A 16,399-nucleotide genomic window follows, 5' to 3' on the forward strand; every position below is an offset into this window, starting at 1 on the left:
ATTTTGTTAATTCTTTCCCCTGTCCCATAAATTGCATTCTTTTATCCATCAAGGGATTGTTGTCCTTTAATTCATAATTCTATCCTATTGGAGGGCCACCCAACACTCCTTTCAAAACTGCCTTATCGCAATTTCTTTTACTTGGGAAATAGTGTTTTCACAAGCCAAAGAACTTCAGTGGCATTATTTCTTACAACAAACAACATTAAAATTGCAAACGATTAAAGAACCTACATAATACTGTAGTACATGGAAAGTGAAGTAAAATTGTCGTACACGTTTCCTCGATAGTAATGATGGAACAAACAAATATGGTTACTTATACTTCCTACTTCTATAAACTGCACTCGAAATTTTACCTCTTTCCGTTTTGTTATATGTAACGAAAATATGTTACTCTCCTTGTTCCTGATGAACTTCCGTAATTCCTTGCCCACTTCCCCTGGTCAGAGCCATTTTCTTAATAACGTTCTCAGTTTCCCCAGTTTATGAAAATACGCATATTTTAGTATTGTTTAAATTTGGTACAGTTCTTAGGTAATTTGCCATCCTAATATAGCCAATCATTTTACACATTCGTTCAAAATTTCAGTATCGGTAACCTGCGTAATTCTAAAACGTTTCCTGTGAGCCTTGTCCATTTTAACATTTCCTCGCTAGCAGTTCATATCCTAAGGTGATATGATTTATGCAAAACAGAGGTCCCCTCTGAACGCTTTTACTAATTTGTAGAATAAAACAATAGCCAGGTATAAACGATTCCTTTGCTGAATTATGTGAACGAAATACACCTGTTGGCACCCCTGCATTCTTGTGTTATTTCATGATATGCATAGATGGCAGGAGTAGGTGACATCGGTTGTCATTGGTGACACTCTTTTGTCTTTAACAGCTGTCTGAGTTGAGAGGGAGTGCCTTTCCTCTTTTTTACTGAAATCTGTAATATTCAAGGTTCGTAAACATACACGGGATATATAAATTAATTTGTAGAAATCTTTGGACTAATTGATGTAATCAGGTAAGTAGGTTTGTGTTTAAGTGCTTTCCTACATTGACTATGTATGTGTGTCATTGCCTTGATTCTCTTAATCTTCCTTCTTTTAAAATGAACTGGTTTAATTTATAATGGTACTGTAGTTTCTTATTCATTTGATAAAGCTACTTTAGTGAAATTTGTTAGATTCTGATACCTGCGTTTCAATACTCCTTAGTACCATAGAAAAGAGGGTGAGCTGTGTCTTGTGACATAACCTTTCACAACAGCAGAAATTTAATTTTTCCTACTTTCTATTACAATAATAGCTGTTGTAACTTCTAAATATTGCTATTATTTCAGTAGTTGTAACTTTTATTCATTGTTACTCTCCTTTCCCACTTTTATAAGATGATTTGTCCCTTTGAGCCTCAACTAATTTGTGTGTATGTGTCAGTTAAGAAGGTGATTGATGTTAAAATGCTTGACTAATTACAAATCCTTCTTTTGTAGGTTACTCCTGCCAACTTGACTTGTACTAGAATGGTAAGTGGAGTTCATTTCTGATTTTGTAAACTTAAAGATACTGTGTAGACAGTCGCTGATGACAAATCCCAGTGGACACATTTCAGTTTTGTGTTATCAACGTGTGCAAACACCTCTAGAACGAAACCAAGTCTTTTATTGAAAGGATGTAAGGAGATGGCTCATTTCAGTGTTCACGTGCCATGTAGTCTGGTTGAAGTATACTGACATTTCAGAGTTACTAGCTGCCTCCAATCATGATGGCTATAAGTCACGCTGATTGATGATGAAGACAGCAAGTACATCTGAAATACAGGTAAACTTCTACCAGACCACACAGTTTCACAACCCAGAAAACAGCCCTCTTCACATCCGCTGTTGTGAGTACCTCAGTCCTACCTAAAGGAAGAAGGATTGCAAATGTGACCACTTGCGTTGTTTACGTGGAGCTCATCATTTACTTTCACATTAAATATTATGGTTGATCCTTGTGGAGAGACTTGCACTTTGTTGCTTAGGCAGACAGAATTCAGAACAATCAGAATATGTAACCCAGACATCTGTTCTCTTGAGAAGTGTATCTTCAGGCCGTGAGCTTACCGTGATAGGATCAGTGTAATTTGTTATTTATCCAGCAAAACCCTCTGATGGGCACGATCTGTTTCACGCCGAATGTCAGAGGTGTGAGGAGTGAGCTGGGCCAAATAAAGACACCTGGTTCATTTTCTTTACATTAAGGTGGAAAATTCAACTTGAGTGATTGTAATGTATACCCGCTGAAAATTAGTGTGACTGTTGGTTTCCACGTGCTCAACTGTTATTAAATTATAACCTGTCGTTGAATGTAAAATTTCTTTACTTAATGTCGCTGTTAAGTAGTTACCGCTGTCTTTGGGAAGTTGTGAGTTCAAATCTTGAAGTTTTTCATGGTTGTGTTCAGTCTCTGGGAGAATGTCAGGATAGTATTTGAAGTAAGCTGTGACCACTTCTTTCCATGTCCCTTCCTCTTCAGAAACCATTGTAGCATTTGATGCTGTATAGTTTGAGCTACTGAAAGTGTCTTCAAGTAAACTGGAAATAAATAATGAATAATTTCTCTGTGTGTGAAGATTTCCCTTTCATATGTTTATTATTGCAGGTGACCGCTTGAAGATAGCACTTTTAGACAATATTAATTTCGTGCATTTCTGTTACTTTGTGCCATGATGACATTCAGTCCCACATGATGTTGGTCGGTGGTCATTAAGATTCATGGGTAAGATAAAATGTTGGACTTTGTAAGCATGGCAGAGTGGCATGTGCATGCACACGTGTGGTTGTTTAAGGGAGAGGAAAGGATGAAATTGGAGGAGTTAGCATTTTACAATTATAGAAGCACAGAAAAGTGCTCTGAGTTTCCCCTTTTATATTATATCCGTGATTTGTGTGATTTCTCCTTACTTATTCTTAGGTGAGGCTGCATGTTTTGTTTTGCATATATGCTGATGAATCAACAGTCTTATTAACTTACTTACTTGATGGTTGTGGGAACACTATTCATCACCTGCCCCTGTCGTTGGCCATGAAAATCCAATCGTCTTCATCTCCTGTGTCCCATGGATCATGCCTGATGTTATCCTTTCATCTACGTATCACCATCGCAAACAATTTCTGCATGTCAACGTCGAAGTCTGCAGCAGCACCGAATGGGTTCATTCACAACCCAAGTGTAAATTTGCTTTGCCGTTCTGAAAGCTTTGTTCGTTATTGTACTGCTTAGTGGTGATGAAGGCATTTTGACTGTACTCTTGTGTGTCTCTGGTGTATGAACTGCTGACGGTTCTAGATTTTGCTTGCATTGTGGTTTCTAAAACATGAAGTGTGCAGTTGAGTATAAGAATTTTTCTCTGAATTAAAAGTGTGTTACATATTTATATACTGGTGACATTTCGGGTTCTCGTGGCAACAGGTAAGGAAATTAGTGTCCTCTGGATGTTGCACCACGTAGTGTGTTCAAAGTTTGCTCTGATGATGAAGGCAGCAAGCACCTCTGAAACGTCTGTGGACTTCCGCGATGCTTCTTGGCACAGTGCCCCAGAAGACAGTTATCTTCATAGTGTATATTGTTCTCTTAGTTAGTTCAGAGAAATTGTTAGATTTTTAACTGACATCTTTTCCCTACTTGCAGGCATTCGATCGCTTTATTCGGCCGCGCTATGGCGACAGATGGCGGATGAAGATTCAGATAGACACAGTAAGTGTTTCTGATTGAGTTATGATTTTTGTGACTTTTTAAAAGTAGTGGATAGATGAAGTGAGTATGCTGTGCTGAGGATGAGATGAATTTATATTCATGACAGTACTTTATCAGATATGTAAATGAACCTTTATCCACAAACATTGTTTTCTTGTTAATTGACTACAATTGCACTGTACAAAAATGTTATCAGATTATTAAATTGGGGACATAAGCAGTGTTGTATGTCCCTCTAATTAATTTACTTTTTCTTCTCTTTGCACATGGAGTGAGTGTATCATACCGCCATTTAAAACTGCTGTTTGTGATGTATTTGTATAGCTCACCTCCCATCAGGTCTTTTGTCAATTCCCAATTGTCTATAAGCTTTATGCATTTCTCTTAAGGTAAGCAAGTTGTAGAAATGTCAATGAAATTTGTGTCTGTTTTTAAATGTAGGAGTCTGGCCAGAATGGATTTACTACGAAAGAGGCTTTTGAAAATGGTGACGGAGAGATTGGGAGATTGGCATACGCATGTTTGCTGAAAAACGAACTTCTTGGGGCCAACATTCAAGATCTTAGAGACCCATGTGATGAGAGAAGAGCGCCCATTCTAGGATCAAATATCTTTTCCTTGTCACCACTTAGTGCACAAAGCCTTAAGTTGCTTAGTGCACCGAGAAGGTCAAGGAGGAAAATATCACCAGTACCCTACAAGGTTAGTCATATTTTGTATTAGTTTTAATCTTTGAAAATCCACAAATGAAGTGTCTGTGCTCACTTCACATCCCGTATCAGTGTCTGATTCTCCCCCCCCCCCCCCCCCCCCCCCCTCTGATGAAGTCTTATTTGGCTGACGTGGCTGTTGTGACTTTGTGATGAGCTGTTCTGCCAACACAAGCCACGAGACAGTGATAGAGTGTTTATTATGAAATAGTTATAATGACCTTCTTTTTTATGTTAAGGATTGAGCGTTTCATGTGCTGTACTTCATTATTTGTCCTGATTTATTGAATTTTATGTCTTTTCTCTTGAAGACGTTGGATGCCCCTGATCTCCAAGATAACTTCTACCTCAATCTTATTGACTGGTCTTCAGAGAATGTGTTAAGCGTGGGATTAGGAAGTTGCGTATATCTTTTTTGTGCAAGCACTAATCAGGTTGGAAGACTGTGTGATTTATCTGGAGATGGCACCTCTGTAACTTCAGTTGCATGGAATGAACAGGTAAGTATTGGCCAGACTATTTTTACTCTGGTTGTTGGAAAGTATTTCTGTTAAATTTGAATTTTGTTGTAAGATTTGAGGTTTTCACAGCGGTGAGTGTGAAGATTTCTGTCTTCTGGGTTGTTGCGCTGTGTAGTATTCATCGCCCTGATGACGGAGGCAGTTCGCCCGCAGAAACGTTGGTAAACATCGACCATACTACACGGCGCAACAACCCGGAAGACAGAAATCTTGAATTTGGTTGTTGCTGTGATTGTTGTTAATCTTAAAGTATTTGTTGTGCATAAATACATTATTGATTGTATAGGAAAATTATCATGCAGTGCGTAAAGTTGATGCAGCCTATGGTGACTCGTCACTAGAATACTATGTGACGTAATTGTTGGTTTACAATTGACACATTTGTTTATTGGAGAGCGGGTGGCCAATATTTCGTTGTACCCATCTCAAATCAGTGTCAAATGCTAACCCCATTTCTGTGGGTGCTTTCTGCTTTTCATCTTATGTTTTGTGTCCATGACAAGGGAAACACCTTGTTATTTCTGAAGTTTGCTGTTGTGTGCATTAAGAGAAATCTGAAGAATTTGGATTTCTTGTTGTAATCCTTCTGGAGGAAGGTGGAGAAGAATTATGTCCACTGTCTGCCAAGTGAGGGAGACCAAGCCCAAAATTTTAGTAGTTTGTCTTATAGAGATTTTTGTGCCGAGGTAGCCATATTTATTTCAGGATACGTGCATTTGTCTGAATAACTTTGGCTTGTGGGTGAGAGCCATGTCAGTTGTTTAGTGTTAACAGTAATTTTTGCAAACTTTACAGTAACACACATTCAAGGTGGGTATGTGATGGGGCCAGTTACGAGGGCGTTATTCATATAGGCTACTCCATCCATGAAGACTTGCAAAGAAAAATGTATTTGTCTGTATTCTGATGTACTGTGATGTCATAATTTTGTATAAATGAAATATTATTGCCATATTCTGCAGCAGGTGTAGATAATAGGTAAGAATTTGCATATTCTGACCTGGAAATGTTACCGAACAGATAACACATGAAATCACCTGTGACATAATTTAGGACTGATTCTTATTATTGGACACCTTTATGACCTGGTGTTTTGTATTTGTAGGGAAATTTGGTAGCAATTGGCACCCATCATGGCTACGTGCAAGTCTGGGACGTTGCTTTAAATTCCCAAGTGAATGAGCTGCTGAGCCATCCAGACAGAGTTGGATCGCTTGCTTGGAATGGTGATGTTGTGTCGTCAGGAAGCCGGGACGGACTTATCTTGCAATGTGATGTGAGAACTCCTAGTGTTGTTCCAGAGAGAAGGTTGGTTGGCCATCGACAGGAGGTAAGTAGGAAATCATTTAAGTGTTATTAATTTTGTTATTGGTGCAAAACAGTTGTCATATTTTTCTGGATTGTTAAACCATGTGGACTGACATAGATACATACAGTCTCCATCTTCAGCTCTGAAGTTAAAGACATTTCATCTCCGCATCGCATCACGACCCAGAAGAACAGCATCAACATCTTCACCACGGTCAGAACCTCACATCAAATATTGTTATTATAATTATTGCTGAAAAGTATGTTTTAAAATTATTGTCATCAATTTCAATTACTATAAATAAAGGTTTGCGGCTTGAAGTGGTCTCCAGACAAGCAGAGCCTGGCATCCGGTGGCAGTGACAGTCGTCTCAGTATTTGGAATCTCCATTCAGACTCACCTGTCCAGACTTACACGCAGCATTTGGCAGCAGTGAAAGGTAGGAATCATTGTGTTTATCATCCACATTTGTGACAGATTAAAATGAGATTCTATGAAGTGAGTAAATATTGTTATTATATTGTCACATGTTTGTGCAGGCTTTGCTGCAAGAAAATGATGCACTTAAAACCATAAGTGCTGGAAGAATCAGTTCCAATCATTGCCCTTACATCACATTTTTGTGGATATATTCCGTAATGTGAAATAAAAAGAATGTTATGTTTTGGTTCATGTTTTCAAAAAGATATTGATCGTGGAAGCGGTTGATTGAAAATGAATAGGAGCAAATTTTGTGGAATGCCATCATAAATTGAAATACTCCAGATCATCTCTACACACACACACACACACACACACACACACACACAAAAATATGAAAATGCATTTCTTTTCCCCTGTACTGTATATAGTATTTGCTGCTTCACATGATTCATAATTGAGTGCTGGAACGGAAAATTGAGAAGAGCGTAATATAACTGATACAAGTTCATAGTTTCTCCAACATGGTGCTTATATTCTTTGGATGCCATTGATTTCACTGTTCTGTGCAGCATTCATAATTTGCAAAGTAAATTTCTTCATGTTTCTCGTAGTTGCCTTCTCTGTTCTCTTTGTTTATGTTAATATTTTATGCGGAATCTTGTACCATGCTGATGATCATGTGCACACAATGTAGTAATATACTCAAATAAATTTTACTTTACAGCTATTGCCTGGTCCCCGCAACAACGTGGACTCTTGGCTAGCGGTGGAGCTGATCGGTGTATTCGTTTCTGGAACACACTCACAGGACAACCAAAGCAGTTTGTGGACACTGGATCTCAAGTCTGTAATCTTATCTGGTCTAAACATTCCTCTGAACTGGTAAGTTCCTTGCATGTCGATGTGATCTGCAATTTGTACATGGAACGATATTGTTGATAGAAGTAAGAATTGTATTTTTAATTTTTTTGTGGACGGTTAAGTATTTGTAAAATAGAAGATTAAATCGAAATATATATTGTGATCACCTTAAGATAGGCAAAAATAATTTTGAAATTCCACTTGCTTCAGACATAATTTATAAAATCTGTACATTTGTTCTTTGGTGAAGATTGCACTTAATGCAACCATAAAATTATAACTGCGAAGTCGTCTCCACTTGGGACGGTTCCTTACCTTCACCCTATGTTGGCAGTGTAAAAGGGCCAGCTTTACATCGAATAAGTTTTCATTAGGTTAATACTTGTCGTTTACAGAGGAATTAACAGGGTTTTCAATCATCCACATCTCCCAGATTTTGCTTATGAACTGATGTCTTCACATTTTCCAAAAATAAATTCTTGGGAAATGGAGTATACCGTACCCCCCACTGTGATTCAGAGCACTCAGTAAACTTTAGGGCCCGTCTTAGTAATCGCCGTTTTGTTTGGGGTAATGGAATCTGCTCTGTTGTGAACAGGAGATTCTAGACTTGCCCAGAGTTGGCAGAGACCTGAAAAGACCATCCCTGGAGACATTGTGAACCAGAAACATTTAAATGATGAGCTGTATTTTCCTTTTCCTAGAATACCTTTGGTGCGTGCGATGTACGAATACGTGTTGTCTAGGCATGTTTGAGTCCGTGTAGAGGACCTGATAAGTTTTCTTTGTACTTCCATACACTTACAACTCTAGACATTTGGCATGTAAAGTACTCCGTAATTGTACTCTGCAATCTGTAATACCAACATGACATGGTACAAGTTGTGAGGTATCTGGATTACGATCTACAGTGACGCCAATATCCATTATCCTGTGCATTAACTGATGATGTCATTGGCTGTGTCATTGTTCGCATCATTACCTGTTAAATGAGAATGGCTGACAAATTTTCATGGAATTTGGTATGGATGTTATTCCAGATTGTTACTTTTAATTCCATTTCTTGTGGAAATTTAATTGTTTGTTGTAGGTTAGCACCCACGATACGTTAAAGAACCATATACGTATTTGGAGATATCCCCGCATGTCCCAGGTAGCAAGTCTCACTGGCCATTCATCTGCAGTGCCTTATGTTGCTGTGTCTCCAGATGGAGAAGACATCGTAACTGGGGCTGGGGATGAGACACTGCACTTCTGGAAAGTATTTGATAGAGATCGTTCACAGAAGGTAAGATGTTTAACTCATTCATTGGGAGGGGGAAACTTGTATCTTGTAATGTTAACATTTTTTTAAGGTTACATTTGTGGACATTAATAAAAATGTTTCATGTGATTTTCATCTCTTGTTTCAGGAGAAGAAATCATCAGTGTTGGATCTCTTCCAGAGCATCAGATGAAGAAGCCTGAGGGGAAGAGCGCTCGGAGACCTAGATATACATGGGAGTATATTGTATATGTGTGGGAGATACGAGCTGAAGGAGTTTGGATTAGTTGGCACAGTACTGGGTCTGGTCGAGGTCTTTGTTTTATTAAATGATGAACCTTTGGGTTCCCAAATCATATAGTTAGTTACTTCGTTATATTTAATTGTGTTGAATTTTTATTTTCAAAGATATAGTTAGAGAAGACTCGTGTTTACTCTTTAATGCCAAATACCCAGAAGTACGTGTTTCTTAAATCTCTGTGAGTAATCAGCTATTTAGCCTTTTCATATATATATATATGTATACAGAGTGAGTCAAAAGTATGTTTACAAAGTATGTGATTGTACTGGCATAATGCATGCCTGAAGTTTCGAGGAAACCCTGTTGTGTGCATCGTGCTCGGGCATGTGTAGAGAATGGAGGAGCAACTTCTGAGCATCTGCTACAAAGTAACATCCTTGTCCTTATACTTGGCTTTAAAGGCATTCACTGAGACTTATTTTTGGCTATTTTGAAAAATAAGCTTTTGACGCCACATGTTCATAAAAACATTTTTTCCAATTTTTTATCGAGGAATACACACACAGTTTGGAAGCATACTTTTGACTCAATGTGTATATGATTGTTTGATATTTTATTGTGTTGTATTTTTATTTTCAAATATATAGTTAGATAAGACTTGTGTTTACTCTTTAATGCCATATACCCAGAAGTACATGGTATTAAATCTCTTTGTAAGTAATTAGCTATTTAGCCTTTTCAAATATATATATATGTATACAGAGTGAGTCAAAAGTATGTTTACAAAGCATGTGATTGTACTGGCAGAATGCGTGCCTGATGTTTCGAGGAAACCCTGTTGTATGCATCGTGCTCGGGCATGTGTAGAGAATGGAGGAGCAACCTTTGAGCATCTGTTACAAAGAAACATCCCTGTCCTTATACTTGGCTTTAAAGGCATTCATTGAGACTTATTTTTGGCTATTATTTTGAAAAATAAGCTTTTGAGGCCACATGTTCATAAAAACATTTTTTCCTATTTTTGATTGAGGAATACACACACAGTTTGGAAGCATACTTTTGACTCAGTGTGTATATGATTGTTTGATATTTAATTGTGTTGTATTTTTATTTTCAAATATATAGTTAGATAAGACTTGTGTTTACTCTGTAATGCCATATACCCAGAAGTACATGGTATTAAATCTCTTTGTAAGTAATCAGCTATGTAGCGTTTTTATATATATATATATATATGTATACAGAGTGAGTCAAAAGTATGTTTACAAGGTATGTGATTGTACTGGCAGAATGCGTGCCTGATGTTTCGAGGAAACCCTGTTCTGTGCATCGTGCTCGGGCATGTGTAGAGAATGGAAGAGCAACCTTTGAGCATCTGTTACAAAGAAACATCCCTATCCTTATACTTGGCTTTAAAAGCATTAATTGAGACTTATTTTAGGCTATTATTTTGAAAAATAAGCTTTTGTGGCCACATGTTTATAAAAACATTTTTTCCTATTTTTGTTCGAGGAATACACACACAGTTTGGAAGCATACTTTTGACTCAGTGTGTATATGATTCTTTTTCATTAAATTGTTTGATATTTAATTGTGTTGTATTTTTATTTTCAAATATATAGTGAGATAAGACTTGTGTTTACTCTGTAATGCCATATACCCGGAAGTACATGGTATTAAATCTCTTTGTAAGTAATCAGCTATGTAGCGTTTTCATATATATATATATATGTATACAGAGTGAGTCAAAAGTATGTTTACAAGGTATGTGATTGTACTGGCAGAATGCGTGCCTGATGTTTCGAGGAAACCCTGTTCTGTGCATCGTGCTCGGGCATGTGTAGAAAATGGAAGAGCAACCTTTGAGCATCTGTTACAAAGAAACATCCCTATCCTTATACTTGGCTTTAAAAGCATTAATTGAGACTTATTTTAGGCTATTATTTTGAAAAATAAGCTTTTGAGGCCACATGTTTATAAAAACATTTTTTCCTATTTTTGTTCGAGGAATGCACACACAGTTTGGAAGCATACTTTTGACTCAGTGTGTATATGATTGTTTTTCATTAAATTGTTTGATATTTAATTGTGTTGTATTTTTATTTTCAAATATATAGTTAGATAAGACTTGTGTTTACTCTTTAATGCCAAATACCCAGAAGTACATGGTATTAAATCTCTTTGTAAGTAATCAGCTATTTAGCCTTTTCAAATATATATATATATGTATGCAGAGTGAGTCAAAAGTATGTTTACAAAGTATGTGATTGTACTGGCATAATGCATGCCTCATGATTCGAGGAAACCCTGTTTTGTGTATCGTGGTGGGGCATGTTAGAGAATGGAGGAGCAACCTTCGAGCATCTGTTACAAAGAAACATCCCTGTCCTTATACTTGGCTTTAAAGGCATTCATTGAGACTTATTTTTGGCTATTATTTTGAAAAATAAGCTTTTGAGGCCACATGTTCATAAAAACATTTTTTCCTACTTTTGATCGAGGAATACACACACAGTTTGGAAGCATACTTTTGTCTCAGTGTGTATATGATTGTTTTTCATTAAAGTGTTTGATATTTAATTGTGTTGTATTTTTATTTTCAAATATATAGTTAGATAAGACTTGTGTTTACTCTTTAATGCCATATACCCAGAAGTACATGGTATTAAATCTCTTTGTAAGTAATCAGCTATTTAGCCTTTTCAAATATATATATATGTGTATACAGAGTGAGTCAAAAGTATGTTTACAGAGTATGTGATTGTACTGGCAGAATGCGTGCCTGATGTTTTGAGGAAACCCTGTTGTATGCATCGTGCTCGGGCATGTGTAGAGAATGGAGGAGCAACCTTTGAGCATCTGTTACAAAGAAACATCGCTGTCCTTATACTTGGCTTTAAAGGCATTCATTGAGACTTATTTTTGGCTATTATTTTGAAAAATAAGCTTTTGAGGCCACATGTTCTTCAAAACATTTTTCCAATTTTTGATCGAGGAATGCACACATAGTTTGGAATCATACTTTTGACTCAGTGTGTATATGATTGTTTTTCATTAAATTGTTTGATATTTAATTGTGTTGTATTTTTATTTTCAAATATATAGTTAGATAAGACTTGTGTTTACTCTTTAATGCCATATACCCAGAAGTACATGGTATTAAATGTCTTTGTAAGTAATCAGCTATTTAGCCTCTTCATATATATATATATACAGAGTGAGTCAAAAGTATGTTTACAAAGTATGTGATTGTACTGGCAGAATGCGTGCCTAATGATTCGAGGAAACCCTGTTTTGTGTATCGTGGTGGGGCATGTGTAGAGAATGGAGGAGCAACCTTTGAGCATCTGTTACAAAGAAACATCCCTGTCCTTATACTTGGCTTTAAAGGCATTGATTGAGACTTATTTTTGGCTATTATTTTGAAAAATAAGCTTTTGAGGCCACATGTTCATAAAAACATTTTTTCCTATTTTAGATTGAGGAATACACACACAGTTTGGAAGCATACTTTTGACTCAGTGTATATATGATTCTTTTTCATTAAATTGTTTGATATTTAATTGTGTTGTATTTTTATTTTCAAATATATAGTTAGATAAGACTTGTGTTTACTCTTTAATGCCATATACCCAGAAGTACATGGGTCTTAAATCTCTTTGTAAGTAATCAGCTATTTAGCCTTTTCAAATATATATATATGTATACAGAGTGAGTCAAAAGTATGTTTACAAAGTATGTGATTGTACTGGCAGAATGCGTGCCTGATGTTTCGAGGAAACCCTGTTGTATGCATCGTGCTCGAGCATGTGTAGAGAATGGAGGAGCAACTTTTGAGCATCTGTTACAAAGAAACATCCATGTCCTTATATTTGGCTTTAAAGGCATTCATTGAGACTTATTTTTGGCTATTATTTTGAAAAATAAGCTTTTGAGGCCACATGTTCTTCAAAACATTTTTCCAATTTTTGATCGATTAATGCACACACAGTTTGGAAGCATACTTTTGACTCAGTGTGTATATGATTGTTTGATATTTAATTGTGTTATATTTTTATTTTCAAATATATAGTTAGAGAAGCCTCATGTTTACTCTTTAATGCCATATACCCAGAAGTACATGGTTCTTAAATCTCTTTGTAAGTAATCAGCTTGTTAGCCTTTTCCTATATATATATATATATATATACAGAGTAAGTCAAAAGTATGTTTACAAAGTATGTGATTGTACTGGCAGAATGCATGCCTGATGTTTCGAGGAAACCCTGTTATATGCATCGTGCTCGGGCATGTGTAGAGAATGGAGGAGCAACCTTTGAGCATCTGTTACAAAGAAACATCCCTGTCCTTATATTTGGCTTTAAAGGCATTCATTGAGACTTATTTTTGGCTATTATTTTGAAAAATAAGCTTTTGAGGCCCCATGTTCATAAAAACATTTTTTCCTATTTTTGATCGAGGAATACACACAGTTTGAAAGCATGCTTTTGACTCAATGTGTTTATGATTGTTTTTCATTAAATTGTTGGATATTTAATTATGTTATATTTTTATTTTCAAATATATAGTTAGATAAAAAGAAAACGGGACTGGTGATGGAAGAAAATTATGGTTCCATATGAGCAATCTGAGCATTGTATTTTCAAAGTAGCTTTCTCCTACATCTACACTCTGAATGTCATCATACATTGCCACCATTTGAGAAGGTAGTGTGAGCTGAAGTAGACGTTTCTCTTGTGTGTGTGTTGTGAAGCAAGAGTGGAACAAAGATCAAACATCAAATTTTGTGTTCTGCTGGGCAAAAGTGCCACGGAAACGTTTTGAATGATGAAGCAAGTGTACGGAGATAATTGTCTGTCTCATACATGTGTTTTTGAGTGGCATAACCGTTTCTGCCATGGAAGAGAGTCAGTTGAAAACGAACATCCTAGCCCAGCAAAAACGATTTGAACGCCAAAGTTGATTGAAAAGGTGCGAGAAATAATCACCAATGATCGATGTGCAATGCTTCGAATGATTTCAGATGATCTGTGCGTTAATAAGGAAACCATTCGACAAATAATAACTTAGGATTTGAAAAAAATGTAAGGTCTTGCACGTTTTGTTCCACATTCATTAACAGACGATCAACCACAGCTCTGAGTTTAACACTGCAGGGAACTCATTCATGCCACTGAAAACAAACCCAACTTCCTGAATTCGATCATTACGGGTGACGAGACGTGATGTTTCCAGTACGACCCCGAAACAGAGCTACAAATTGCGGAGTGGAAGTTGGCAAACTCTCCCCAAGTCAAGAAAGATTAAAAATCAAAACAATGATAACCATTTTCTACGACAGTGAGGGAATTGTGCGCAAAGTGTTCATACCCAGTGGCGAGACAGTTGCTGCTGCCAACTATCTGGACATTTTGAAACGTTTGCTTCAGAGAATCCGTCGTGTATGGCCTCAGTATCGAGAAGACGGCAGTTGCTTCCTGTTGCAAGACAAAGTGCCGAGCCATAAGGCTCTCATTGTTAGGGAGTTTTTGGTCACCAAAAAAGTCTGTGTATTGTCGCATCAACCATATTCACCAGACTTAGCACCGTGTGACTTCTTTTTGTTTCCAAAACTCAAAGCACCACTGAAAGGCTGTTATTTGATAACGTGTACACCATTCAAAGGGCTGTAATGAGAGTACTGAACAGAATTCCAGACACGGCCATCCGCCATTCCTCTCATTTGCTTCATCGTCGTTGTGTGTAGCGTGTAGGTGCAGGAGAAAGCTACTTTGAATATACAATGCTCAGATTGCTCATACATGGAACCATAATTTTTTTCCAGCAGCAGTCCCGTTTTCCAGTTGCCGCACTGTGTATATAGTTAGATAAGACTCATGTTTACTCTTTAATGCCACATACCCAGAAGTACATGGTTCTTAAATCTCTTTGTAAGTAATCAGCTATGTAGCCTTTTCATGTATATATATATATATATGTATATAGAGTGAGTCAAAAGTATGTTTACAAGGTATGTGATTGTACTGGCAGAATGCGTGCCTGATGATTCGAAGAAACCCTGTTGTGTGCATCGTGCTCGGGCATGTGTTGAGAATGGAGGAGCAACCTTTGAGCATGTGTTACAAAGAAACATCCCTGTCCTTATACTTGGCAATAATTGCATACATTGAAACTTATATTTAGCTGTTATTTTGAAAAATAAGCTTTTGAGGCCACATGTTCATAAAAACATTTTTTCCTATTTTTGATCGAGGAATACACACATAGTTTGGAAGCATACTTTTGACTCAATGTGTATATGATTGTTTTTTCATTAAATTGTTTGATATTTAATTGTTTTGTATTTTTAATTTTAAATATATTATTAGATGTGAGACTCGTCTTCACTCTTTTAATGCAAGATACCCAGAAAGAAGTACAAGATTCATAATACTTTTGATAAGTAATCAGCTCTTTGGCCTTTATATATATATTTTTTAACAAAAAACAGTAGAGTATTAATGTTTGAGGACCGAAAAGGAGATAAGATTCTTGCTTCCCAATTCTTCATTGTTTCCTTTCACTTGTGTTCTGTTATTATTCGTTTATTTCTCAGACAAATCCTCATTTGGAGTGATAATGGGTCATTATCAACCACCCAAACCTGCTGTACATGGAGTGTATGTATTGTAGCAATTATCAGGCGCATTATTCCATCATCTTGTCAGCGGTCTCATACAGTGTGTCTCACTAAATGCGGAATCCACTGACACTTGCCAGTGCAGCAGCCAGGAATTGAGGTGGACACAATTTGAACGTAGCCTAGCCATCACATGCTTGTAGGTGGGTTTTAACTTACAACATGGGACTCATATGAGCAAACTGTTTAATGTGATTTCATATTCCACCCAAATAAAATGATATAAAAATGCACCTGCTGATGATAATGTGAATCCTTTATGTCGTGCATTCATGGCTTAAATATGTGTTTGTTTTCACAATTGTAAACGGTGTTGTTTACTGGTCACATTCGGTGCCCTGTGCCAGTGTAATGTTTGTCATTCTGCACTTTTGAAGTGTGCAGTCTGTCTCATAAATGAAATTCTTGATCCAATAAAATAGTCTCAAATATCTGTGGAATAACGGAATGGAATGACTATCTTCTGAGGTACAGATTTTTTCCTGTGAAGTTCAGAATAAATTTCCATTTTTCAAACTTGAACATATGACATATATGTTTATATGTTTGTTTCATGAGGTGTGACAATTACATCCCTGAAATGCCCCATAAAAGCAGGATAAGACTGCTTGAACCAGATTGTGTGGGGTCAGGATAGCATCTAAAGCCAAGAGTTTGTGA

The 16,399-nt window shown here is 36.8% G+C and overlaps 1 protein-coding gene across 1 annotated transcript; it reads left to right on the forward strand.

Annotated features, from left to right (window-relative positions):
* The first annotated feature begins 871 nt into the window (after window positions 1-871).
* LOC147872610 (fizzy-related protein homolog) lies at window positions 872-15,436 on the forward strand. The gene is made up of 11 exons (XM_087355661.1): window positions 872-1,018; window positions 1,487-1,519; window positions 2,637-2,753; window positions 3,666-3,731; window positions 4,173-4,433; window positions 4,753-4,941; window positions 6,068-6,292; window positions 6,578-6,710; window positions 7,419-7,576; window positions 8,646-8,843; window positions 8,968-15,436. The coding sequence occupies exons 4-11, from the start codon at window positions 3,711-3,713 to the stop codon at window positions 9,010-9,012; spliced, it is 1,230 nt and encodes a 409-aa protein (XP_087211787.1). The 5' UTR covers window positions 872-1,018; window positions 1,487-1,519; window positions 2,637-2,753; window positions 3,666-3,710; the 3' UTR covers window positions 9,013-15,436.
* The last annotated feature ends 963 nt before the right edge of the window (window positions 15,437-16,399 follow it).

This window comes from Zootermopsis nevadensis, unplaced genomic scaffold, assembly GCF_977971745.1.
Source record: "Zootermopsis nevadensis isolate Lab colony 2312 unplaced genomic scaffold, Znev_1.0 Znev_ptg000025l, whole genome shotgun sequence".
Taxonomy (NCBI): Eukaryota; Metazoa; Arthropoda; class Insecta; order Blattodea; family Termopsidae; genus Zootermopsis; species Zootermopsis nevadensis.

What these genes read in the sequence shown, in the direction of transcription:
- LOC147872610 (XM_087355661.1), top strand. Translation starts at nt 3,711, where the DNA reads ATGAAGATTCAGATAGACACA. An exon ending in TGAAGATTCAGATAGACACA is followed by an intron (nt 3,732 to 4,172) that starts GTAAGTGTTTCT and finishes TTTTAAATGTAG; the next exon opens with GAGTCTGGCCAGAATGGATT. An exon ending in TATCACCAGTACCCTACAAG is followed by an intron (nt 4,434 to 4,752) that starts GTTAGTCATATT and finishes TTTCTCTTGAAG; the next exon opens with ACGTTGGATGCCCCTGATCT.